Genomic DNA, 26,215 nt, shown 5'->3' on the forward strand with positions numbered 1-26,215 from the left:
CTGCTCTGCATTGAACTGGACGCTCTGTAGACTTTGCTTGAGCTTAGCGAACTGTTCGCGCTGCCACCAAGAGGCCTTGGTGCCGATCCAGCTCCAGGCGGAGCGCATCCGCTGTCTCCCACTTCGTGGACATTCGCCAGTTGTCCTCCTTCAGCCGATCACATTCCTGTTTGAGATTCTTGTCCTCGCTCAATTGCAGCATGTCCAGTTGAATACTCTGCAGCTGGCTGTCGGCCTTCTGGCGGCGATCCCGCAGCGCATCCCGTTCGGCTATCAACAGATTAATTTTCATCTGTAGCTGCGAATAGCTTGTGGCCAAATTTTGTTTCACTGCGCCCCATTTCTGTTCTATTTGCACAAGGCGCAGCTGCAGTCGCGATTTCTCCTCACTCAATGTAGCCACGGTACGTAGTGCCTCCTGCTCCTGCTCACGCAGCAGGAGCAGTCCTTCTTCCGCTCGTCCAGTTGCTTCTTTTTTTTATACCCGTACTCAAAAAAGAGTTAAGGGGTATAGTAGATTTGTGGTAAAAATGGATGTGTGTAACGCAGAGAAGGAAACGTTTCCGACCCCATAAAGTATATATATTCTTGATCAGCATCAATAGCCGAGTCGATAGAGCCATGTCTGTCTGTCCGTCTGTCCGTCTGTCTGTCTGTCCGTCTTGTTGAGCGCCTAGATCTCAGAGACTATAAGAGCTAGGGCAACCAAATTTGGTTTCCAGACTCATGTGATATCACACTGCTACAAGTGTATTTCAAAATTTCGCCCCGCCCCCTTCCGCCCACACAAAGGACGAAAATCTGTGGCAGCCACAATTTTAAAGATACGATAAAACTAAAAACGCAGTATAGTAGAGAATGCCCATATCTACCAGACTGCCGAATCTGATTCAGATCGGATCATAATTATAGCCAGAATGACGAAATTAATTTTCAGTTGCTTCCCCTGCCCACCCCCTCCAGAAAACGACAGCGCAACTCATTTTGCTTCTCGCTCGCACACTCTGCCGCGTTCAGTACGCGAGCAACCCCTAGCAGAGGAGATGTAGAATCTAAATGGAACACGTACAATCTACATGTTAGATGTAGAATAGACATTGTATATGTAGATGTAGATAGCAGATGTAGCAAAAAAAATGTAAAATGTAAAATTTTTTTTTTTTTCCAAAATTCTACAAAATCATAAGCTGTATATACTGACTGAGTACGGGTATAAGTAGAGTCGTGTACCCAGAAACGACTCACACGTTCCTTCTCGTTTTTTTTATTATTACGGGATTTTATTTATCGAATCTTCCCTATTAGAGACTTACGACAAGTTTACAAATCTTAGCCTAATATATCTATTTAATTATTTACACTTAACTACTTAGAGTACGTCCCTAGCTAAGTATTATTGCTGGGTGGGAAGGTCTCTTCGCCGGAGTCGTGTATGGCTAGTGTGCCAAGTTAAAGACTGCGCAAGTCTATTAGGATGGGCTTGAAGCTTGGCCTGGTACTTTGCTTTCACTTTGGCAATTTCATCTTTAACTGATCCTACATTTAAGTCTTTATGGATATTTTCATTCCGTATGTACCATGGTGCCCCAGTGATAGTTCTTAGTATCTTCGATTGAGCTCTCTGGATTATTTCTAAATTACTAACGCAAGCATTTCCCCATAGCTCGGAGCCGTATGTCCAGATGGGTTTGAGAACCGCATTGTACAAAAGTACTTTGTACTCCAGTTTTAGTGGTGAACGGGTGTTTATTAGCCAATGTAGATTACTAGCTTTAAATTTAAGTAGATTTCTCTTCGCTTCGATGTGCTTACGCCAAGTAAGCCTTCTATCCAGATGAACACCAAGGTATGTTACTTCGGTGGTTTGTGGAATGTTGATATTGTTCAGACATAATGGAGGGCAAGTTTGTCTGTTTAACGTGAAGGTGACATGCTTGCACTTTTGCTCATTTACATGTATCCGCCAGTCTGCTAGCCATTTTTCTAAGGCCACGAGATGAGATGATAAGTGATCCGTGGCCCTTCTTGGGCACTTGAAGCGACTTAATATGGCAGTATCATCAGCAAATGTCGAAGTTGTTGTTAGGCTGTTTGTCGGTAGATCTGCTGTGAATATGATATACAGTGTCGGTCCAAGCACGCTGCCTTGCGGTACACCAGCTTCAATTGGATGATATTCAGAGAGGAAATCTTTGCATCGTACTGCGAAACTTTTTTGCTGTAGGTATGACTCCATTATTCCATGGATGTTTTGTGGAAGTAATATTTTGATTTTGTGGATTAAGCCATCTAACCAAACGCGGTCGAAAGCCTGTGCGACATCCAGAAAAACAGCGGAGAAATACTCCCGTCTTTCAAATGCATTTCGTATCTCAGAGGTTATACGGTTTACTTGTTCAATGGTTCCGTGTTTTTCGCGAAATCCAAATTGGTGAGTCGGGATGGCACCGTTGATGTGTAGGTGTTGTTTGATACGATTCAGGAGCAGCTTTTCAAATATCTTTGATAGGCAAGGCAGTAGGCTGATAGGTCTATATGGTGATGGCTTGGACTTGTCTTTTCCGGCTTTATGGATCATTGTGATGACTGATTTCCTCCATTCTTGAGGATAATAGCCCCATTTCATCATGCTGTTGAATATCATAGTAAGGAAATACACTGCACAGCTCGGCAATTCTATGATCATTTTAGGAGAGATGAAATCGTGGCCCGGAGCTTTCTTTTGCTTTGAGATTTGGTCTTTAATGACCCTTGTGACTTCTCCTGATTGGAATATGATAGGCGGAGTAGCTTCGGGATTGTTGGTTGGTGGGAGCACAAAGCTATTCGTTGCTGGGTGCGGTTTGAAGACGTTTTCTAGATGGACGGCAAATGTATTTGCCTTCTCTTTGTTGCTGCGAGCCCACTCTCCTGTTTGTGTACGCAAAGGTGATTCACTCTCGATTGGTGGGCATATCCCTGATTTTGCTTTCCACAGTGGGAATCGTTTGCTAGTTGGGGTGAGTTGCTCCATATAGGATATTTGAGCTCGGTTTTTTTCATCTTCTAGGGCTCTGCGTAGTAGGTGGTTGGCTATTTTTAGCCGCTCTTTCGATGCAGGTGATCTGTGTGCTTGCCACTCTCGGCGAAGCCTTCTTTTATCGCGTAGCAGCACTTCAATGTGCCTAGAAATACGACTGCTGTTGGAAAGTTTATTAGATGCTAATATTGGTGTTGAGTGTTTTGCCGCCAGTGAAATTGAGGAAACCAATGCTTCGACTGACCTATCAATATCATCTTTACAATTAATGTTTGGGCAGCTATCAATATGAGAGCTTATGTACTTCCTGTATTTGAGCCAATCTGTTTTGCTAGAAGTTAGAAAGTGTGGGCGTTCCGAAAGCTGTGGATGGTCGTAAAGGTGAAGTAGAATGGGCGAGTGATCCGATGATAGATCTGTTAAGTGATCTACATTAATCTGAGCTTGCAGCACCCTTCGTGTAACTGCAAAATCAATCAAGTCGGGTTGCTTGTTTGGATCTGTGGGCCAATATGTGGGCTTGCCCGGAGAGATAAAGTCTAGCTTGTTTCGTGGGGTTATTATAGCGTTAAATAGTTGTCTTCCTTTCGGGTTGGTAAGTCTAGATCCCCAATGGGTGTGCTTGGCATTGTAGTCACCAGCTGCTATAAATCGGTAACCTAGTAGGTCGAAGAATGTTACAAATTCTGTTTCGGAAATGCAGAAACGTGGTGGGCAGTATACTGCGGCTAGGTTTAGGTAGCCGCTCTGAATTTCAATATGAATTGCTGTTGCCTGTAGATAAGGTGTAGCAAATGAAGGCAATGGATAATGCCTAATGCGATTCTTGATCAGAACGCCAGTACCTCCATGTGCCTTACCATCGGGATGATTTGTCGCATAGAAGTTATAGCCATCGAGGTGAAAATAGTTTTTATTTGTTAGGTGAGTCTCTGATATGAGCATGGCGTCAATGTCGTGTTGAGCGAGGAACTGTAAGAGCTCGCATTTGTGCTGAGAAATGCCATTTGCATTCCAGAAACATATATTTAGACAGGACATTTAAACAGATTTCTGTTTGATTAGGAGCTCCAGGAGGAGATTTTGGTTGCGCATAAGCTCCTGCATCGTTTGTTGTATTGCTACCATTGTATTTGTTATAGTTACCAGCATTGACTCAATTCCACTAGGCAATTGGGATGGATTAGCAGGGGTGTGTTGGGCAGAGATTTCTGGGATCTGATTTGATGCCTGATTCTGCATTATTCCAGCTGTGGTTGGTTGAAGTGTCGGCTTAGAGACTGAGGCGTACGACCCGTTGTTGTAACTTAACGCCTGAGCAAAAGAAACTCCTGGAGTCGTAGTTGATGGTATATATGTTAAGTTTTGTCGGACGACCGGGTTTCGAGCTGCAGTTATTTGTTGGTTTAGGCGATTTTTCAATTCTTTATAGACAGGACAACCTCTATAGTTGGCAGTATGGTTTCCCCCACAGTTGGTACATTTTTTGGCAGATGGGTCCTCCTTATTTACGGGGCAGGCCTCAGTGAGATGAACATCACCACAGGCAACGCATACTGCCCGTAGAGTGCAATAGGTTTTCGTGTGTCCATATTCCTGGCAATTTGTGCATTGGACCGGTCCATTTCGTTTGTGTGGTTCCTCAACGGTGATCCTACGGTGCAGTAGGTATTGAAGCTTGTATATTGGGTGAACTTCATTTTTACTTATATGCATACTTTCAGGTGTCAGTTCTACTTTGAACATTGGCTGGGGAATTTTATTTCTATTTATTATGTTCATAGCCATTTTGACTTCGAAGCCCTTATCGTTAAGTCCATCTATTATCTCATTGATTGGGACTGTTGGTTCGATTCCTTTGATAACCACTTGTAATCCTTTGCTACTTTTAAGTTGGTAGGTGTAGTAATTAATTTTTTCATTTTCGAGGTATTTCGCAACTGATCGATAGTTTTGTTCGTCATTGACTTGTATTTTTGTTTCATTTATGTTACCTCTTTTTATGTACGTGACATAGAATGTGTTTGCGCCAATTGTATCAGTTATTTTTTTGACCAGTTCAGCACAATTTGACTGTCGAAATAGGTGGCGGTCTTAATTTTTTGGCCTTGGGTGTTTGGGTGATCTCATCTTCATTTGGGACACTTAGTATCGCAAATCTATTGTTTGCTAGTGCCTTATGCGGCACAGTGTTCTCGGTTATTTTAGTTATTTTGGCTGCATTGTTGTTCTTCACATTTTGTGGGCTCAATTTTCTTTTGATTTGCACATAGCGATCGAGCCCAGTCTGAATTAACGCTCCGTTAGCATTTTTTGAACTTATGGGTTGGGAGAGTTGGGGCTTGTCGCAGTGGGTCGACAGTATCGGGCGCTGAGCAATTGCAGTGGTTGTTGTTGTGGTTGTTGTCGTTGTTGTGGTCGAAGACACAGTTTTGAGCGAGGGCATTGTACTAGTTGTTGTCAATATTAGCAAATCTCTGGTTAGGCAGTACGAGTCGGGGGATGGGCACTGAGCACTCCATGACCCACTTTCCAATGCAGGGGAGAGAGAGCGTGCTCTCTCCTCGTTCACTTGCAGTGATGCAGTTTTTGTTGGTACTGCTGCCTTTGGCGAGCGTATAGAGAAGTACGCGTTGTTTTTTGCTTGCGAGAGCCGACGCTCGTCTTGTTGTTGTTGCCGGGCTTGGCTCATTTTGGCTTTGGGTACAGTGCTTGTGCTCTTTACCGAGCTGGTGCTCTTAAACGTTGACATTTGTTCTTTTCTATTATTTCTATTAGTCTTTATTACTCGATTGGATGGTATTCAAGGGCAGCACGATCACTAGTACACATGCCTACCCCGAGCGCGAATTTAATTTATGATTAATCGCGATTAATTGATTTAATTGATTTTCACCGCGGAGCGATACAAAAATACGTCTGTAGTCGTTGACGGTTGACGGTTTTCGGTCCAGTTGCTTCTGCAGATTGATAAAATCATCTGTCTGGCTTTGGGGACTGCCCATAGCCCGAGGCAGCTCCTCATTGAGTTGGCCATTGCGATCAGCGCGACTGAGGCCCACGCGAGTCATATTAATCTTGAGCAAAAGATCATCGAGCGAACTGAGCTCAGCCAGGGTCCCCTCCATGTGGCTATTCAGCTGGGCATTGCTGTGCTCCAAGGTCGCCCGCCTGGCCTCCGGCAGCTTGATGTACTGACTCTGGGCCAGTTCGAGCGAGCCCTTCAGCTCATGTATCTTGACCTCCTTCTCCAGCAGCATGACCTCAAAGTCCGACTCCAGGGCGTTGTATCGCTTTGTGATTTTGTCGAAGGCGATCTGTTTCCTATACAGCAGCTCGCCGCTATGGGCGCATTTTTCATTGAGCTGCTTGCACTGGAGCAGCTGCTTCAGCTTGGACTCCAGCTGGGAATTCCACTGCTCCGCCCACTTCTTCTCCTCGCGCAGTGTCCGGTAGATCCTTCGATTGCTGCCGACATCCATCACCTGTAATGCGTAAAATATGTTAAATTACGTTCTATTTTATTGATTGAAATCGTAATCCATGATTTTGATACTCAGTTTAATATTACTAGCTAGTGACCCTCTCAGCTCTAAGAAGAAGAGGCCCTCTCAGTTGCAGAGCGAGCTGTAGCAGTTGCGGGCGAAATGTGAGCCAGAGAACTGCAGTAGCTGTGCGGAGAAGTTGGCTGAAATTCGCAGTGCTGAGATTCAAATGAGCAGGCTGCAGAAGATCAATAAGAGGCAGGCGAAAATCCTAAAGGAACACTATGTGGGTGTGAACAAGGACTGCTCTTCTCCGACGCCAGCCTTTTGGCCTGCTGCTCTGCATTGAACTGGACGCTCTGTAGACTTTGCTTGAGCTTGGCGAATTGTTCGCGCTGCTGCTGCAGCTCGTAGCTGAGCACATCCTTCTCGTGTGAGGTCTCTGCGTGCGGTTGGGTCAGTCGATCCACCTCCGTTTGGGCAGCCACCAAGAGGCCTTGGTGCCGATCCAGCTCCAGGCGGATCGCATCCGCTGTCTCCCGTTTCGTGGACATGCACCAGTTGTCCTCCTTCAGCCGATCACATTCCTGTTTGAGATTCTTGTCCTCGCTCAATTGCAGCATGTCCAGTTGAATACTCTTCAGCTGGCTGTCGGCCTTCTGGCGGCGATCCCGCAGCGCATCCCGTTCGGCTATCAACGGATTAATTTTCTGCCTCACGCTGCAAAGCCTCTGCGCCCGCACCCCAACTGTGGACATTTCCACCAAGCAGCAGAGTCTGCTCACGGGGCTCAAGGGGAATGCCGAGCAATTCAAGGCGTTTATCAAGCAGCAGCAAGCAGCACTTAGGTTAGGTTAGGTTAAGGCGGCTGTCGGGATCGTCAGAAACCCGACACACCTAGGCCGGCTTCGGCCCGTTGTGATACCGCATCGATCGTTCCCTCGTGAGACACTATGTTATCCGTTGTCCCATCCGGATGCCCTTATGAAGCCTGCGATCCGTCTGGGACTGATTGTAGACATGTCCGAAATGTCAATTAGGAAAGGTGCACCCAAGTATTGAAGTCTCCTTCTACAGAGAGCCGGACAGGAGCAGAACAGGTGTTCCACAGTCTCCTCCTCGTCCTCATCTCTACAGCTCCGACAGAAGTCGTTATAGGGGGCACCCAGCCTGTTAGCATGGGTGCCTATTAGCCAATGTCCCGTAAGGGAGCGTATGACTGAGCTGCACCTGCTCCTACTGAGTTTGCAAAGCTCATCGGTGCGCTTCCTAGTAATGTTAGGCCATATTTGCCGAGTTATGCGACATAGTGGCACTGTTTGCCATCTGTCATTTATTAGTTTCTTAAAATGTTCTTTTATTTTGAGCTTGCAGGTGGCCATTGGCATACGAATATCCTCCTTATCATGGAGAAGGGGGATTGTTGTACCAGCTCTGGCCAGCTCGTCTGCTATACAGTTGCCTTCAATGTCCTGGTGGCCCGGGACCCATATTAGGCTGATGACAAACTGATAAGCCATCTCATGGAGAGATTTGCGAAAGTTTGCCACGGTAGCCGAGCTTGTTATTATCGCATTCAGTGATTTGATCGCAGCTTGGCTATCACTATAGATATTTATATAAGTTGCCGTAGGGGCACGTTCCTGAAGGCAGCTCAAGGCTTCCCTGATCGCTATGACATCCGCTTGGAAGACACTGCAGGGCTGGTCCAAGGACTACCTGGCCAGCCTGCAGCAGCGGCAGCAGAGGTCTACCGAAGGACCGAACCTCGAGGCAGGATGCCTAGTGCTCGTCCACGAGGACAACACACCGCCTCAGAAGTGGACCACAGGGGGAGTGGTGGCAACGACAGCGGTGGTAGGAGAGTGCGCGTGGCAGAGGTGCGGACTTCCGCAGGCGTTATTAAACACGCAATACAAAAACTGGCAAAATTGCAAATGGATGGTTGAAGCGCCGGAGGCCTTCAACGGGGCCGGAATGTTGGAGCAGCATCAGCAAAATAGCATAGCATAGCATAGTATAGCATAGAATAGCATAGTATAAGAGTTATTGGAATGTTACGCTCAGTCGCTGTTACGATCGTTCGATCGGCTCCCTTCTGAACTGGGGCGAACGTTGGCATCGCTGGCTGCGACCAGTGCATTAAACGGATTTAAATTGAATGGCTGTCTTTTTCTCGTCTCTTTCGCTGACACCGCATACCACCGTTTTCGAAGCACCACACCTAGAGCTGCTGGACCGGCGTCATTCCCACAATATCGTTCCGGGAAAACCATTCCGGATTTTTCAAATAGTAAAAGAAATCCTTGACCCTTACCAAAAGTTGCTAATCAACAGTAACAGTACGTTAAGTAATTGTACTTTATTGTCTGTGATAATTGTTTACAATAAACCTACATAAGGAACCTAAAAAAAAAAAAAATATCCACATCAACGACTTACTTGGCTACACTTTTTATACGTTTAGCAGAGGAAACCTAGCAGGCTGGCCAGTAGCCTTGAGCAACAAATTCGACTGAGAATATTCAGTTAGTCAGATTCGTGACCGAATCCACAACCTAGAGTCAACTACACACTACAAAATTGAAGCGGTACGAAATAAATTTAAAATAAGATTAAATTCGTACTAAATAATTTTAACACTTTAGTAGCAAATGAGCGACACGAGCGGACAACCGGACAAGAGTGCGGCGTCCAAGGCTAAGTCAGAAGGTAGCGAGTTGCTGGATGATGGGTTCAAGGCCGTTTTCTTTGACTTGGAGGATGAAGAAGAGGGGACCACCAGCTATTCAATAAGCAATTCGCTGTCGGATATTCCAGGGATTCCAGCAGCAGGCACAGATACACAAGCTCAAGAAGATGGTAAAATCAAAGTCGCCCGAGCAGGACAACATGGCTCAGCAGGCCGCAGAAACACGCAAGAAGCAGGAGGAGGAGCAGAAACGTGCGTCAGCATGGAGCAGCAGCTGAAGCGAGCCTGTCAGGAGAAGCAGCAATCGAAGGATTTACCGGACACTGCGCGAAAAGTGAAAATCGTTAGTCATGTGCTTATACTTCAAGTTAATCACATTAAAAATTTCTTCGATGGAGGCTGGATGCTTGATATCCGACACCACTTGAACAATGGGCACAGAGGATTGCGAGAATGGAGATACAGTCAGGTTTTTGTTGTAGCGTAACTTCATCTTGTTGCAGGTTTTAGATTATATTTTACGCTTTTTCGAGTTTTTCAAGTTGTTTAGTTTACTTCGTTTGAAAGTAGACTGTAGCTGCTGCAGCTCGCTCTGCAGACTGTTCTTCTCCGACGCCAGCCTTTTGGCCTGCTGCTCTGCATTGAACTAGACGCTCTGTAGACTTTGCTTGAGCTTAGCGAATTGTTCGCGCTGCTGCTGCAGCTCGTAGCTGAGCACATCCTTCTCGTGTGAGGTCTCTGCGTGCGGTTGGGTCAGTCGATCCACCTCCGTTTGGGCAGCCACCAAGAGGCCTTGGTGCCGATTCAGCTCCAGGCGGATCGCATCCGCTGTCTCCCGTTTCGTGGACATGCACCAGTTGTCCTCCTTCAGCCGATCACATTCCTGTTTGAGATTCTTGTCCTCGCTCAATTGCAGCATGTCCAGTTGAATACTCTTCAGCTGGCTGTCGGCCTTCTGGCGGCGATCCCGCAGCGCATCCCCTTCGGCTATCAACGCATTAATTTTCTGCCTCACGCTGCAAAGCCTCTGCGCCCGCACCCCAACTGTGGACATTTCCACCAAGCAGCAGAGTCTGCTCACGGGGCTCAAGGGGAATGCCGAGCAATTCAAGGCGTTTATCAAGCAGCAGCAAGCAGCACTTAGGTTAGGTTAGGTTAAGGCGGCTGTCGGGATCGTCAGAAACCCGACACACCTAGGCCGGCTTCGGCCCGTTGTGATACCGCATCGATCGTTCCCTCGTGAGACACTATGTTATCCGTTGTCCCATCCGGATGCCCTTATGAAGCCTTCGATCCGTCTGGGACTGATTGTAGACATGTCCGAAATGTCAATTAGGAAAGGTGCACCCAAGTATTGAAGTCTCCTTCTACAGAGAGCCGCACAGGAGCAGAACAGGTGTTCCACAGTCTCCTCCTCGTCCTCATCTCTACAGCTCCGACAGAAGTCGTTATAGGGGGCACCCAGCCTGTTAGCATGGGTGCCTATTAGCCAATGTCCCGTAAGGGAGCGTATGACTGAGCTGCACCTGCTCCTACTGAGTTTGCAAAGCTCATCGGTGCGCTTCCTAGTAATGTTAGGCCATATTTGCCGAGTTATGCGACATAGTGGCACTGTTTGCCATCTGTCATTTATTAGTTTCTTAAAATGTTCTTTTATTTTGAGCTTGCAGGTGGCCATTGGCATACGAATATCCTCCTTATCATGGAGAAGGGGGATTGTTGTACCAGCTCTGGCCAGCTCGTCTGCTATACAGTTGCCTTCATGCTACATCTACTACGAAATCAAACGTCAATTGTCGACTCCACAATGAACGTGATTAGGAAGGATAAGTCAGCCATGGACAACCGCCTAAAGGTATTGGAACAACAAGTGACAACCATCAGCCGAGAAAGAGGAACATATCACGGCGATCATCTAATTCAGTCATACCTAGGGCTCACAGCACAACTAACTCTGCTGACAACGAGTCTTCAACGTATGCAGTCTGAACTAGCAACTAGACCAAATCCGGGATCACTTGCCAGCTGATCAAATGCTGCCTGTCACAACACAAAATGTGATACAATTATACAGGCTCATGCGAGCCGAAGGAACTCTGACTGCCACACACGTCATTTTCAAGGTGACACTACCGTTAGTTTCACCAGTTCAGCTCGAAGTTTTCAGTATCATGCCGATTCCGGTCTGGGACTCAACAAGTTGGAGCTTGTTCAATCTCAAAACGACCATAATCACTGTGAACACTCACCGAGCTCAATTCATGGGATTTAGTCCAGAAGAATTTCGACGATGCTTTAAACTACTCAAGCAGAATACATCTGCTTTGATCATCAAACAGTCTTCAATGTCGACAATCGCTGTGAATTTCAGTTGTTTAACAATAAAACAGCACCTTTATGTGAAGTGACCCACACGAAGGCAGACATGGTCCAAAACTCAGCAAGCAAATAAATGGATTTTTGCAACACACTCTACAATGAGACTTCAGGCAGTTTGCAACGGGTCTCCGCCAACCATACAACTGGAAGGTACTGGCTTGCTCTCATTGTCACCTGGATGCACTGCTCTCAATACAGAAATAAGCATCAGTACCTTCAGCACAACAATCAGTGAAGTTAAATCAACCTACACTCGATTTGGGGACATACGCTTACCAACGACACCCCCTTCGCCAGAAACTGTACAATTGGAGAACCAGACATCAGACTATCTTCAAGAATTGGAAGTTTAACGCAAGCAATTAGTGGCAATCAATCAACAAAGGCTGCCACACCATCTCAACACAGTGCAGCATCATCAAATCGCTACTTCTGCTGTGGTGCTTCGAAAACGGTGGTATGCGGTATCAGCGAAAGAGACGAGAAAAAGACAGCCATTTAATTTAAATTCGTTTAATGCACTGGTCGCAGCCAGCGATGCCAACGTTCGCCCCAGTTCAGAAGGGAGCCGATCGAACGATCGTAACAGCGACTGAGCGTAACAATCCAATAACTCTTATACTATGCTATTCTATGCTATACTATGCTATGCTATGCTATTTTGCTGCTGCTGCTCCAACATTCCGGCCCCGTTGAAGGCCTCCGGCGCTTCAACCATCCAATGGCAATTTAGCCAGTTTTTGTATTGCGCGTTTAATAACGCCTGCGGAAGTCCGCACCTCTGCCACGCGCACTCTCCTACCACCGCCGTCGTTGCCACCACTCCCCCTGGGGTCCACTTCTGAGGCGGTGTGTTGTCCTCGTGGACGAGCACTAGGCATCCTGCCTCGAGGTTCGGTCCTTCGGTAGACCTCTGCTGCCGCTGCTGCAGGCTGTCCAGGTAGTCCTTGGACCAGCCCTGCAGTGTCTTCCAAGCGGAAGTCATAGCGATCAGGGAAGCCTTGAGCTGCCTTCAGGAACGTGCCCCTACGGCAACTTATATAAATATCTATAGTGATAGCCAAGCTGCGATCAAATCACTGAATGCGATAACAACAAGCTCGGCTACCGTGGCAAACTGTCGAGGCAACTGTATAGCAGACGAGCTGGCCAGAGCTGGTACAACAATCCCACTTCTCCATGATAAGGAGGATATTCGTATGCCAATGGCCACCTGCAAGCTCAAAATAAAAGAACATTTTAAGAAACTAATAAATGACAGATGGCAAACAGTGCCACTATGTCGCATAACTCGGCAAATATGGCCTAACATTACTAGGAAGCGCACCGATGAGCTTTGCAAACTCAGTAGGAGCAGGTGCAGCTCAGTCATACGCTCCCTTACGGGACATTGGCTAATAGGCACCCATGCTAACAGGCTGGGTGCCCCCTATAACGACTTCTGTCGGAGCTGTAGAGATGAGGACGAGGAGAAGACTGTGGAACACCTGTTCTGCTCCTGTGCGGCTCTCTGTAGAAGGAGACTTCAATACTTGGGTGCACCTTTCCTAATGGACATTTCGGACATGTCTACAATCAGTCCCAGACGGATCGCAGGCTTCATAAGGGCATCCGGATGGGACAACGGATAACATAGTGTCTCACGAGGGAACGATCGATGCGGTATCACAACGGGCCGAAGCCGGCCTAGGTGTGTCGGGTTTCTGACGATCCCGACAGCCGCCTTAACCTAACCTAACCTAAGTGCTGCTTGCTGCTGCTTGATAAACGCCTTGAATTGCTCGGCATTCCCCTTGAGCCCCGTGAGCAGACTCTGCTGCTTGGTGGAAATGTCCACAGTTGGGGTGCGGGCGCAGAGGCTTTGCAGCGTGAGGCAGAAAATTAATACGTTGGTAGCCGAACGGGATGCGCTGCGGGATCGCCGCCAGAAGGCCGACAGCCAGCTGAAGAGTATTCAATTGGACATGCTGCAATTGAGCGAGGACAAGAATCTCAAACAGGAATGTGATCGGCTGAAGGAGGACAACTGGTGCATGTCCACGAAACGGGAGACAGCGGATGCGATCCGCCTGGAGCTGGATCGGCACCAAGGCCTCTTGGTGGCTGCCCAAACGGAGGTGGATCGACTGACCCAACCGCACGCAGAGACCTCACACGAGAAGGATGTGCTCAGCTACGAGCTGCAGCAGCAGCGCGAACAATTCGCCAAGCTCAAGCAAAGTCTACAGAGCGTCCAGTTCAATGCAGAGCATCAGGCCAAAAGGCTGGCGTCGGAGAAGAACAGTTCTTGTTCACATCCACATAGTGTTCCTTTAGGATTTTTGCCTGCCTCTTATTGATCTTCTGCAGCCTGCTCATTTGAATCTCAGCACTGCGAATTTCAGCCAACTTCTCCGCACAGCTACTGCAGTTCTCTGGCTCACATTTCGCCTGCAACTGCTGCAGCTCGCTCTGCAACTGAGAGGGCCTCTTCTTCTAAGAGCTGAGAGGGTCAACTAGCTAGTAATATTAAACTGAGTATCAAAATCATGGATTACGATTTCAATCAATAAAATAGAACGTAATTTAACATATTTTACGCATTACAGGTGATGGATGTCGGCAGCAATCGAAGGATCTACCGGACACTGCGCGAGGAGAAGAAGTGGGCGGAGCAGTGGAATTCCCAGCTGGAGTCCAAGCTGAAGCAGCTGCTCCAGTGCAAGCAGCTCAATGAAAAATGCGCCCAGAGCGGCGAGCTTCTGTATAGGAAACAGATCGCCTTCGAAAAAATCACAAAGCGATACAACGCCCTGGAGTCGGACTTTGAGGTCATGCTGCTGGAGAAGGAGGTCAAGATACATGAGCTGAAGGGCTCGCTCGAACTGGCCCAGAGTCAGTACATCAAGCTGCCGGAGGCCAGGCGGGCGACCTTGGAGCACAGCAATGCCCAGCTGAATCGCCCTGGCTGAGCTCAATTCGCTCGATGATCTTTTGCTCAAGATTAATATGACTCGCGTGGGCCTCAGTCGCGCTGATCGCAATGGCCAACTCAAATAGGAGCTGCCTCGGGCTATGGGCAGTCCCCAAAGCCAGACAGATGATTTTATCAATCTGCAGAAGCAACTGGACGAGCGGAAGAAGGAACTGCTCCTGCTGCGTGAGCAGGAGCAGGAGGCACTACGTACCGTGGCTACATTGAGTGAGGAGAAAACGCGACTGCAGCTGCGCCTTGTGAAAATAGAACAGAAATGGGGCGCAGTGAAACAAAATTTGGCCACAAGCTATTCGCAGCTACAGCTGAAAATTAATCTGTTGATAGCCGAACGGGATGCGCTGCGGGATCGCCGCCAGAAGGCCGACAGCCAGCTGAAGAGTATTCAACTGGACATGCTGCAATTGAGCGAGGACAAGAATCTCAAACAGGAATGTGATCGGCTGAAGGAGGACAACTGGCGAATGTCCACGAAGTGGGAGACAGCGGATGCGCTCCGCCTGGAGCTGGATTGGCACCAAGGCCTCTTGGTGGCAGCGCGAACAATTCGCTAAGCTCAAGCAAAGTCTACAGAGCGTCTAGTTCAATGCAGAGCAGCAGGCCAAAAGGCTGGCGTCGGAGAAGAACAGTCTGCAGAGCGAGCTGCAGCAGCTACAGTCTACTTTCAAACGAAGTAAACTAAACAACTTGAAAAACTCGAAAAAGCGTAAAATATAATCTAAAACCTGCAACAAGATGAAGTTACGCTACAACAAACACCTGACTGTATCTCCATTCTCGCAATCCTCTGTGCCCACTGTTCAAGTGGTGTCGGATATCAAGCATCCAGCCTCCATCGAAGAAATTTTTGATGTGATTAACTTGAAGTATAAGCACATGACTAACGATTTTCACTTTTCGCGCAGTGTCCGGTAGATCCTTCGATTGCTGCTTCTCCTGACAGGCTCGCTTCAGCTGCTGCTCCATGCTGACGCACGTTTCTGCTCCTCCTCCAGCTTCTTGCGTGTTTCTGCGGCCTGCTGGGCCATGTTGTCCTGCTCGGGCGACTTCGATTTTACCATCTTCTTGAGCTTGTGTATCTGTGCCTGCTGCTGGAATCCCTGGAATATCCGACAGCGAATTGCTTATCGAATAGCTGGTGGTCCCCTCTTCTTCATCCTCCAAGTCAAAGAAAACGGCTTTCAACCCCTCATCCAGCAACTCGCTGCCTTCTGACTTAGCCTTGGGCGCCGCACTCTTGTCCGGTTGTCCGCTCGTGTCGCTCATTTGCTACTAAAGTGTTAAAATTATTTAGTACGAATTTAATCTTATTTTAAATTTATTTCGTACCGCTTCAATTTTGTAGTGTGTAGTTGACTCTAGGTTGTGGATTCGGTCACGAATCTGACTAACTGAATATTCTCAGTCGAATTTGTTGCTCAAGGCTACTGGCCAGCCTGCTGGGTTTCCTCTGCTAAACGTATAAAAAGTGTAGCCAAGTAAGTGGATATTTGTAAAAAATTATCACAGACAATAAAGTACAATTACTTAACGTACTGTTACTGTTGATTAGCAACTTTTGGTAAGGGTCAAGGGTTTCTTTTACTATTTGAAAAATCCGGAATGGTTTTCCCGGAACGATATTGTGGGAATGACGCCGGTCCAGCAGCTCTAGGTGTGGTGCTTCAAAAACGGTGGTATGCGGTGTCAGCGAAAGAGACGAGAAAAAGACAGCCATTCAATTTAAATCCGTTTAATGCACTGGTCGCAGCCAGCGATGCCAACGTTCGCCCCAGTTCAGAAGGGAGCCGATCGAACGATCGTAACAGCGACTGAGCGTAACAATCCAATAACTCTTATACTATGCTATTCTATGCTATACTATGCTATGCTATGCTATTTTGCTGCTGCTGCTCCAACATTCCGGCCCCGTTGAAGGCCTCCGGCGCTTCAACCATCCATTGGCTATTTTGCCAGTTTTTGTATTGCGCGTTTAATAACGCCTGCGGAAGTCCGCACCTCTGCCACGCGCACTCTCCTACCACCGCCGTCGTTGCCACCACTCCCCCTGTGGTCCACTTCTGAGGCGGTGTGTTGTCCTCGTGGACGAGCACTAGGCATCCTGCCTCGAGGGTCGGTCCTTCGGTAGACCTCTGCTGCCGCTGCTGCAGGCTGGCCAGGTAGTCCTTCGACCAGCCCTGCAGTGTCTTCCAAGCGGATGTCATAGCGATCAGGGAAGCCTTGAGCTGCCTTCAGGAACGTGCCCCTACGGCAACTTATATAAATATCTATAGTGATAGCCAAGCTGCGATCAAATCACTGAATGCGATAACAACAAGCTCGGCTACCGTGGCAAATCGTGTCGCAAATCTCTCCATGAGATGGCATATCAGTTTGTCATCAGCCTAATATGGGTCCCGGGCCACCAGGACATTGAAGGCAACTGTATAGCAGACGAGCTGGCCAGAGCTGGTACAACAATCCCCCTTCTCCATGATAAGGAGGATATTCCTATGCCAATGGCCACCTGCAAGCTCAAAATAAAAGAACATTTTAAGAAACTAATAAATGACAGATGGCAAACAGTGCCACTATGTCGCATAACTCGCATAAACATGGCCTAACATTACTAGGAAGCGCACCGATGAGCTTTGCAAACTCAGTAGGAGCAGGTGCAGCTCAGTCATACGCTCCCTTACGGGACATTGGCTAATAGGCACCCATGCTAACAGGCTGGGTTATCCCTATAACGACTTCTGTCGGAGCTGTAGAGATGAGGACGAGGGGGAGACTGTGGAACACCTGTTCTGCTCCTGTGCGGCTCTCTGTAGAAGGAGACTTCAATACTTGGGTGCACCTTTCCTAATTGACATTTCGGACATGTCTACAATCAGTCCCAGACGGATCGCAGGCTTCATAAGGGCATCCGGATGGGACAACGGATAACGGTATGCGGTGTCAGCGAAAGAGACTCCCTTCTGAACTGGGGCGAACGTTGGCATCGCTGGCTGCGACCAGTGCATTAAACGGATTTAAATTGAATGGCTGTCTTTTTCTCGTCTCTTTCGCTGACACCGCATACCACCGTTTTCGAAGCACCACACCTAGAACTGCTGGACCGGCGTCATTCCCACAATATCGTTCCGGGAAAACCATTCCGGATTTTTCAAATAGTAAAAGAAATCCTTGACCCTTACCAAAAGTTGCTAATCAACAAAACCTGAAGTCCAGTTGCTTCTGCAGATTGATAAAATCATCTGTCTGGCTTTGGGGACTGCCCATAGCCCGAGGCAGCTCCTCATTGAGTTGGCCATTGCGATCAGCGCGACTGAGGCCCACGCGAGTCATATTAATCTTGAGCAAAAGATCATCGAGCGAACTGAGCTCAGCCAGGGTCCCCTCCATGTGGCTATTCAGCTGGGCATTGCTGTGCTCCAAGGTCGCCCGCCTGGCCTCCGGCAGCTTGATGTACTGACTCTGGGCCAGTTCGAGCGAGCCCTTCAGCTCATGTATCTTGACCTCCTTCTCCAGCAGCATGACCTCAAAGTCCGACTCCAGGGCGTTATATCGCTTTGTGATTTTGTCGAAGGCGATCTGTTTCCTATACAGCAGCTCGCCGCTCTGGGCGCATTTTTCATTGAGCTGCTTGCACTGGAGCAGCTGCTTCAGCTTGGACTCCAGCTGGGAATTCCACTGCTCCGCCCACTTCTTCTCCTCGCGCAGTGTCCGGTAGATCCTTCGATTGCTGCCGACATCCATCACCTGTAATGCGTAAAATATGTTAAATTACGTTCTATTTTATTGATTGAAATCGTAATCCATGATTTTGATACTCAGTTTAATATTACTAGCTAGTTGACCCTCTCAGCTCTAAGAAGAAGAGGCCCTCTCAGTTGCAGAGCGAGCTGCAGCAGTTGCAGGCGAAATGTGAGCCAGAGAACTGCAGTAGCTGTGCGGAGAAGTTGGCTGAAATTCGCAGTGCTGAGATTCAAATGAGCAGGCTGCAGAAGATCAATAAGAGGCAGGCAAAAATCCTAAAGGAACACTATATGGATGTGAACAAGGACTGTTCTTCTCCGACGCCAGCCTTTTGGCCTGCTGCTCTGCATTGAACTGGACGCTCTGTAGACTTTGCTTGAGCTTGGCGAATTGTTCGCGCTGCTGCTGCAGCTCGTAGCTGAGCACATCCTTCTCGTGTGAGGTCTCTGCGTGCGGTTGGGTCAGTCGATCCACCTCCGTTTGGGCAGCCACCAAGAGGCCTTGGTGCCGATCCAGCTCCAGGCGGATCGCATCCGCTGTCTCCCGTTTCGTGGACATGCACCAGTTGTCCTCCTTCAGCCGATCACATTCCTGTTTGAGATTCTTGTCCTCGCTCAATTGCAGCATGTCCAATTGAATACTCTTCAGCTGGCTGTCGGCCTTCTGGCGGCGATCCCGCAGCGCATCCCGTTCGGCTATCAACGGATTAATTTTCTGCCTCACGCTGCAAAGCCTCTGCGCCCGCACCCCAACTGTGGACATTTCCACCACGCAGCAGAGTCTGCTCACGGGGCTCAAGGGGAATGCCGAGCAATTCAAGGCGTTGTGAGGAATGATATCCTCACACGCGTGGACCCTAAGGGGTTAAGGTCTATCCGGGTGTCCGGATAACCGGATAACGGCGAATTGCCTGGGAGAGTCTCGCTCAAGGGAGGGTCAACGGAGAGAGCCGCGATCGGAGGGCGCTACCAGGGAGAGTAAATGAGCGCGGAAGAGAGGCGGGATAGTGGGATCAGGCCGGCAGTGGTCCAGCGCATGACCTTTTATGGACATGCGATCACGCCACCAGCGGGGTCCCGTTGCGAAGCAAGTGGAAGGCAGAAGAGAGGCGGGATAGTGGGATCGGGCCGGCAGTGGTCCAGCGCATGACCTTTTATGGCCATGCGATCACGCCACCGGTTGGGTCCCGTTACGAAGCTGGTGGAGAGCATCAGACGAGCCGATGGAAAATACCGCCGACGACTGGAGGAAAGTCCCGTTGTTGCCAGGCAGCAGCGATGCGGCCGTGCGCCAAGGAGGAAATAAAAGGAGGCGCGCGACAGTGGCTCGAGACAGTCAAGTGCGGAGAGTGCAAGTGCGTGTGAAAGCGAATATCAAGGAGAGTCAGAAAGTTACCCAAAAAGCGTCAAGAGAAAGGACCTGGTGTACCGCTCGCCCAACGGAAGGATCCAGTGAGAGCGAACGTGTCGTGTGCGAACTGCGTGCGGCGGACTTGGGCTTAACGCTAGGAGTCGTTGTCGTACCAGTTCTCAGAGCCGACAGTGCCACGCTTGGGGATTCCGAGGAACGGCGAGTGGGCGAGAAGGACCAAACGTGACAGTGATCATAGTGCTAAACCAAAGAATAGGCTAAGTTGTCGTCCTTAAGCGTACTTCCTAAGATACTAATAAAGAACTCGTGTATAAAGAAGCCAACCAAGTCTTTCTACTTTGTCCCCCGGGCAACACCCAAATTCGTTGCAGCGAACCCACCGGCCGCTGAGTACGCCAAGCGCACACAAGGCGGACAACACCGGTTCGTTACAGCGTTTATCAAGCAGCAGCAAGCAGCACTTAGGTTAGGTTAGGTTAAGGCGGCTGTCGGGATCGTCAGAAACCCGACACACCTAGGCCGGCTTCGGCCCGTTGTGATACCGCATCGATCGTTCCCTCGTGAGACACTATGTTATCCGTTGTCCCATCCGGATGCCCTTATGAAGCCTGCGATCCGTCTGGGACTGATTGTAGACATGTCCGAAATGTCAATTAGGAAAGGTGCACCCAAGTATTGAAGTCTCCTTCTACAGAGAGCCGCACAGGAGCAGAACAGGTGTTCCACAGTCTCCTCCTCGTCCTCATCTGTACAGCTCCGACAGAAGTCGTTATAGGGATAACCCAACCTGTTAGCATGGGTGCCTATTAGCCAATGTCCCGTAAGGGAGCGTATGACTGAGCTGCACCTGCTCCTACTGAGTTTGCAAAGCTCATCGGTGCGCTTCCTAGTAATGTTAGGCCATGTTTGCCGAGTTATGCGACATAGTGGCACTGTTTGCCATCTGTCATTTATTAGTTTCTTAAAATGTTCTTTTATTTTGAGCTTGCAGGTGGCCATTGGCATAGGAATATCCTCCTTATCATGGAGAAGGGGGATTGTTGTACCAGCTCTGGCCAGCTCGTCTGCTATATAGTTGCCTTCAATGTCCTGGTGGCCCGGGACCCATATTAGACTGAGGACAAACTGATAAGCCATCTCATGGAGAGATTTGCGACAGTTTGCCACGGTAGCCGAGCTTGTTGTTATCGCATTCAGTGATTTGATCGCAGCTTGGCTATCACTATAGATATTTATATAAGTTGCCGTAGGGGCACGTTCCTGAAGGCAGCTTAAGGCTTCCCTGATCGCTATGACTTCCGCTTGGAAGACACTGCAGGGCTGGTCCAAGGACTACCTGGCCAGCCTGCAGCAGCGGCAGCAGAGGTCTACCGAAGGACCGAACCTCGAGGCAGGATGCCTAGTGCTCGTCCACGAGGACAACACACCGCCTCAGAAGTGGACCACAGGGGGAGTGGTGGCAACGACGGTGGTGGTAGGAGAGTGCGCGTGGCAGAGGTGCGGACTTCCGCAGGCGTTATTAAACGCGCAATACAAAAACTGGCAAAATTGCCAATGGATGGTTGAAGCGCCGGAGGCCTTCAACGGGGCCGGAATGTTGGAGCAGCAGCAGCAAAATAGCATAGCATAGAATAGCATAGTATAGCATAGAATAGCATATTATAAGAGTTATTGGATTGTAACGCTCAGTCGCTGTTACGATCGTTCGATCGGCTCTCTTCTGAACTGGGGCGAACGTTGGCATCGCTGGCTGCGACCAGTGCATTAAACGGATTTAAATTGAATGGCTGTCTTTTTCTCGTCTCTTTCGCTGACACCGCATACCACCGTTTTCGAAGCACCACACCTAGAACTGCTGGACCGGCGTCATTCCCACAATATCGTTCCGGGAAAACCATTCCGGATTTTTCAAATAGTAAAAGAAATCCTTGACCCTTACCAAAAGTTGCTAATCAACAAAACCTGAAGTCCAGTTGCTTCTGCAGATTGATAAAATCATCTGTCTGGCTTTGGGGACTGCCCATAGCCCGAGGCAGCTCCTCATTGAGTTGGCCATTGCGATCAGCGCGACTGAGGCCCACGCGAGTCATATTAATCTTGAGCAAAAGATCATCGAGCGAACTGAGCTCAGCCAGGGTCCCCTCCATGTGGCTATTCAGCTGGGCATTGCTGTGCTCCAAGGTCGCCCGCCTGGCCTCCGGCAGCTTGATGTACTGACTCTGGGCCAGTTCGAGCGAGCCCTTCAGCTCATGTATCTTGACCTCCTTCTCCAGCAGCATGACCTCAAAATCCGACTCCAGGGCGTTGTATCGCTTTGTGATTTTGTCGAAGGCGATCTGTTTCCTATACAGCAGCTCGCCGCTATGGGCGCATTTTTCATTGAGCTGCTTGCACTGGAGCAGCTGCTTCAGCTTGGACTCCAGCTGGGAATTCCACTGCTCCGCCCACTTCTTCTCCTCGCGCAGTGTCCGGTAGATCCTTCGATTGCTGCCGACATCCATCACCTGTAATGCGTAAAATATGTTAAATTACGTTCTATTTTATTGATTGAAATCGTAATCCATGATTTTGATACTCAGTTTAATATTACTAGCTAGTTGACCCTCTCAGCTCTAAGAAGAAGAGGCCCTCTCAGTTGCAGAGCGAGCTGCAGCAGTTGCAGGCGAAATGTGAGCCAGAGAACTGCAGTAGCTGTGCGGAGAAGTTGGCTGAAATTCGCAGTGCTGAGATTCAAATGAGCAGGCTGCAGAAGATCAATAAGAGGCAGGCAAAAATCCTAAAGGAACAATATGTGGATGTGAACAAGGACTGTTCTTCTCCGACGCCAGCCTTTTGGCCTGCTGCTCTCCATTGAACTGGACGCTCTGTAGACTTTGCTTGAGCTTGGCGAATTGTTCGCGCTGCTGCTGCAGCTCGTAGCTGAGCACATCCTTCTCGTGTGAGGTCTCTGCGTGCGGTTGGGTCAGTCGATCCACCTCCGTTTGGGCAGCCACCAAGAGGCCTTGGTGCCGATCCAGCTCCAGGCGGATCGCATCCGCTGTCTCCCGTTTCGTGGACATGCACCAGTTGTCCTCCTTCAGCCGATCACATTCCTGTTTGAGATTCTTGTCCTCGCTCAATTGCAGCATGTCCAATTGAATACTCTTCAGCTGGCTGTCGGCCTTCTGGCGGCGATCCCGCAGCGCATCCCGTTCGGCTATCAACGGATTAATTTTCTGCCTCACGCTGCAAAGCCTCTGCGCCCGCACCCCAACTGTGGACATTTCCACCACGCAGCAGAGTCTGCTCACGGGGCTCAAGGGGAATGCCAAGCAATTCAAGGCGTTGTGAGGAATGATATCCTCACACGCGTGGACCCTAAGGGGTTAAGGTCTATCCGGGTGTCCGGATAACCGGATAACGGCGAATTGCCTGGGAGAGTCTCGCTCAAGGGAGGGGCAACGGAGAGAGCCGCGATCGGAGGGCGCTACCAGGGAGAGTAAATGAGCGCGGAAGAGAGGCGGGATAGTGGGATCAGGCCGGCAGTGGTCCAGCGCATGACCTTTTATGGACATGCGATCACGCCACCAGCGGGGTCCCGTTGCGAAGCAAGTGGAAGGCAGAAGAGAGGCGGGATAGTGGGATCGGGCCGGCAGTGGTCCAGCGCATGACCTTTTATGGCCATGCGATCACGCCACCGGTTGGGTCCCGTTACGAAGCTGGTGGAGAGCATCAGACGAGCCGATGGAAAATACCGCCGACGACTGGAGGAAAGTCCCGTTGTTGCCAGGCAGCAGCGATGCGGCCGTGCGCCAAGGAGGAAATAAAAGGAGGCGCGCGACAGCGGCTCGAGACAGTCAAGTGCGGAGAGTGCAAGTGCGTGTGAAAGCGAATATCAAGGAGAGTCAGAAAGTTACCCAAAAAGCGTCAAGAGAAAGGACCTGGTGTACCGCTCGCCCAACGGAAGGATCCAGTGAGAGCGAACGTGTCGTGTGCGAACTGCGTGCGGCGGACTTGGGCTTAACGCTAGGAGTCGTTGTCGTACCAGTTCTCAGAGCCGACAGTGCCACGCTTGGGGATTCCGAGGAACGGCGAGTGGGCGAGAAGGACCAAACGTGACAGTGATCATAGTGCTAAACCAAAGAATAGGCTAAGTTGTCGTCCTTAAGCGTACTTCCTAAGATACTAATAAAGAACTCGTGTATAAAGAAGCCAACCAAGTCTTTCTACTTTGTCCCCGGGCAACACCCAAATTCGTTGCAGCGAACCCACCGGCCGCTGAGTACGCCAAGCGCACACAAGGCGGACAACACCGGTTCGTTACAGCGTTTATCAAGCAGCAGCAAGCAGCACTTAGGTTAGGTTAGGTTAAGGCGGCTGTCGGGATCGTCAGAAACCCGACACACCTAGGCCGGCTTCGGCCCGTTGTGATACCGCATCGATCGTTCCCTCGTGAGACACTATGTTATCCGTTGTCCCATCCGGATGCCCTTATGAAGCCTGCGATCCGTCTGGGACTGATTGTAGACATGTCCGAAATGTCAATTAGGAAAGGTGCACCCAAGTATTGAAGTCTCCTTCTACAGAGAGCCGCACAGGAGCAGAACAGGTGTTCCACAGTCTCCTCCTCGTCCTCATCTCTACAGCTCCGACAGAAGTCGTTATAGGGATAACCCAGCCTGTTAGCATGTGTGCCTATTAGCCAATGTCCCGTAAGGGAGCGTATGACTGAGCTGCACCTGCTCCTACTGAGTTTGCAAAGCTCATCGGTGCGCTTCCTAGTAATGTTAGGCCATGTTTGCCGAGTTATGCGACATAGTGGCACTGTTTGCCATCTGTCATTTATTAGTTTCTTAAAATGTTCTTTTATTTTGAGCTTGCAGGTGGCCATTGGCATAGGAATATCCTCCTTATCATGGAGAAGGGGGATTGTTGTACCAGCTCTGGCCAGCTCGTCTGCTATACAGTTGCCTTCAATGTCCTGGTGGCCCGGGACCCATATTAGACTGAGGACAAACTGATAAGCCATCTCATGGAGAGATTTGCGACAGTTTGCCACGGTAGCCGAGCTTGTTGTTATCGCATTCAGTGATTTGATCGCAGCTTGGCTATCACTATAGATATTTATATAAGTTGCCGTAGGGGCACGTTCCTGAAGGCAGCTTAAGGCTTCCCTGATCGCTATGACTTCCGCTTGGAAGACACTGCAGGGCTGGTCCAAGGACTACCTGGCCAGCCTGCAGCAGCGGCAGCAGAGGTCTACCGAAGGACCGAACCTCGAGGCAGGATGCCTAGTGCTCGTCCACGAGGACAACACACCGCCTCAGAAGTGGACCACAGGGGGAGTGGTGGCAACGACGGTGGTGGTAGGAGAGTGCGCGTGGCAGAGGTGCGGACTTCCGCAGGCGTTATTAAACGCGCAATACAAAAACTGGCAAAATTGCCAATGGATGGTTGAAGCGCCGGAGGCCTTCAACGGGGCCGGAATGTTGGAGCAGCAGCAGCAAAATAGCATAGCATAGCATAGCATAGTATAGCATAGAATAGCATATTATAAGAGTTATTGGATTGTAACGCTCAGTCGCTGTTACGATCGTTCGATCGGCTCTCTTCTGAACTGGGGCGAACGTTGGCATCGCTGGCTGCGACCAGTGCATTAAACGGATTTAAATTGAATGGCTGTCTTTTTCTCGTATCTTTCGCTGACACCGCATACCACCGTTTTCGAAGCACCACACCTAGAACTGCTGGACCGGCGTCATTCCCACAATATCGTTCCGGGAAAACCATTCCGGATTTTTCAAATAGTAAAAGAAATCCTTGACCCTTACCAAAAGATGCTAATCAACAGTAACAGTACGTTAAGTAATTGTACTTTATTGTCTGTGATAATTTTTTACAATAAACCTACCATAAGGAACCTAAAAAATATCCACATCAACGACTTACTTGGCTACACTTTTTATACGTTTAGCAGAGGAAACCCAGCAGGCTGGCCAGTAGCCTTGAGCAACAAATTCGACTGAGAATATTCAGTTAGTCAGATTCGTGACCGAATCCACAACCTAGAGTCAACTACACACTACAAAATTGAAGCGGTACGAAATAAATTTAAAATAAGATTAAATTCGTACTAAATAATTTTAACACTTTAGTAGCAAATGAGCGACACGAGCGGACAACCGGACAAGAGTGCGGCGCCCAAGGGATCAAGGCCATTTTCTTTGACTTGGAGGATGAAGAAGAGGGGACCACCAGCTATTCGATAAGCAATTCGCTGTCGGATATTCCAGGGATTCCAGCAGCAGGCACAGATACACAAGCTCAAGAAGATGGTAAAATCGAAGTCGCCCGGGCAGGACAACATGGCCCTGCAGGCCGCAGAAACACGCAAGAAGCTGGAGGAGGAGCAGAAACCTGAGTCAGCATGGAGCAGCAGCTGAAGCGAGCCTGTCAGGAGAAGCAGCAATCGAAGGATCTACCGGACACTGCGCGAAAAGTGAAAATCGTTAGTCATGTGCTTATACTTCAAGTTAATCACATCAAAAATTTCTTCGATGGAGGCTGGATGCTTGATA

The 26,215-nt window shown here is 49.1% G+C and overlaps 3 protein-coding genes across 3 annotated transcripts; 1 reads left to right on the forward strand and 2 right to left on the reverse strand.

The window, feature by feature from the left end:
• Positions 1–43: 43 nt before the first annotated feature.
• Positions 44–7,262, reverse strand: LOC121405155 (myosin heavy chain, cardiac muscle isoform-like). Its single transcript, XM_041595761.1, has 3 exons — positions 6,786–7,262; positions 5,953–6,504; positions 44–424 (listed from the first exon to the last, which is right to left on the reverse strand). Exons 1-3 carry the CDS (start codon positions 7,260–7,262, stop codon positions 44–46), a joined length of 1,410 nt encoding a protein of 469 aa, XP_041451695.1.
• Positions 7,263–9,001: 1,739 nt separating this feature from the next.
• LOC121405136 lies at positions 9,002–9,728 on the forward strand. The gene is made up of 2 exons (XM_041595746.1): positions 9,002–9,095; positions 9,153–9,728. Exon 2 carries the CDS (start codon positions 9,159–9,161, stop codon positions 9,681–9,683), a length of 525 nt encoding a protein of 174 aa, XP_041451680.1. The 5' UTR covers positions 9,002–9,095; positions 9,153–9,158; the 3' UTR covers positions 9,684–9,728.
• Positions 9,729–15,242: 5,514 nt separating this feature from the next.
• LOC121405132 lies at positions 15,243–15,983 on the reverse strand. Its single transcript, XM_041595741.1, has 2 exons — positions 15,879–15,983; positions 15,243–15,821 (listed from the first exon to the last, which is right to left on the reverse strand). The coding sequence occupies exon 2, from the start codon at positions 15,813–15,815 to the stop codon at positions 15,291–15,293; it is 525 nt and encodes a 174-aa protein (XP_041451675.1). The 5' UTR covers positions 15,816–15,821; positions 15,879–15,983; the 3' UTR covers positions 15,243–15,290.
• Between the last annotated feature and the right edge of the window lie 10,232 nt (positions 15,984–26,215).

Source organism: Drosophila obscura, unplaced genomic scaffold (assembly GCF_018151105.1).
Source record: "Drosophila obscura isolate BZ-5 IFL unplaced genomic scaffold, ASM1815110v1 contig_75, whole genome shotgun sequence".
Lineage (NCBI taxonomy): Eukaryota > Metazoa > Arthropoda > Insecta > Diptera > Drosophilidae > Drosophila > Drosophila obscura.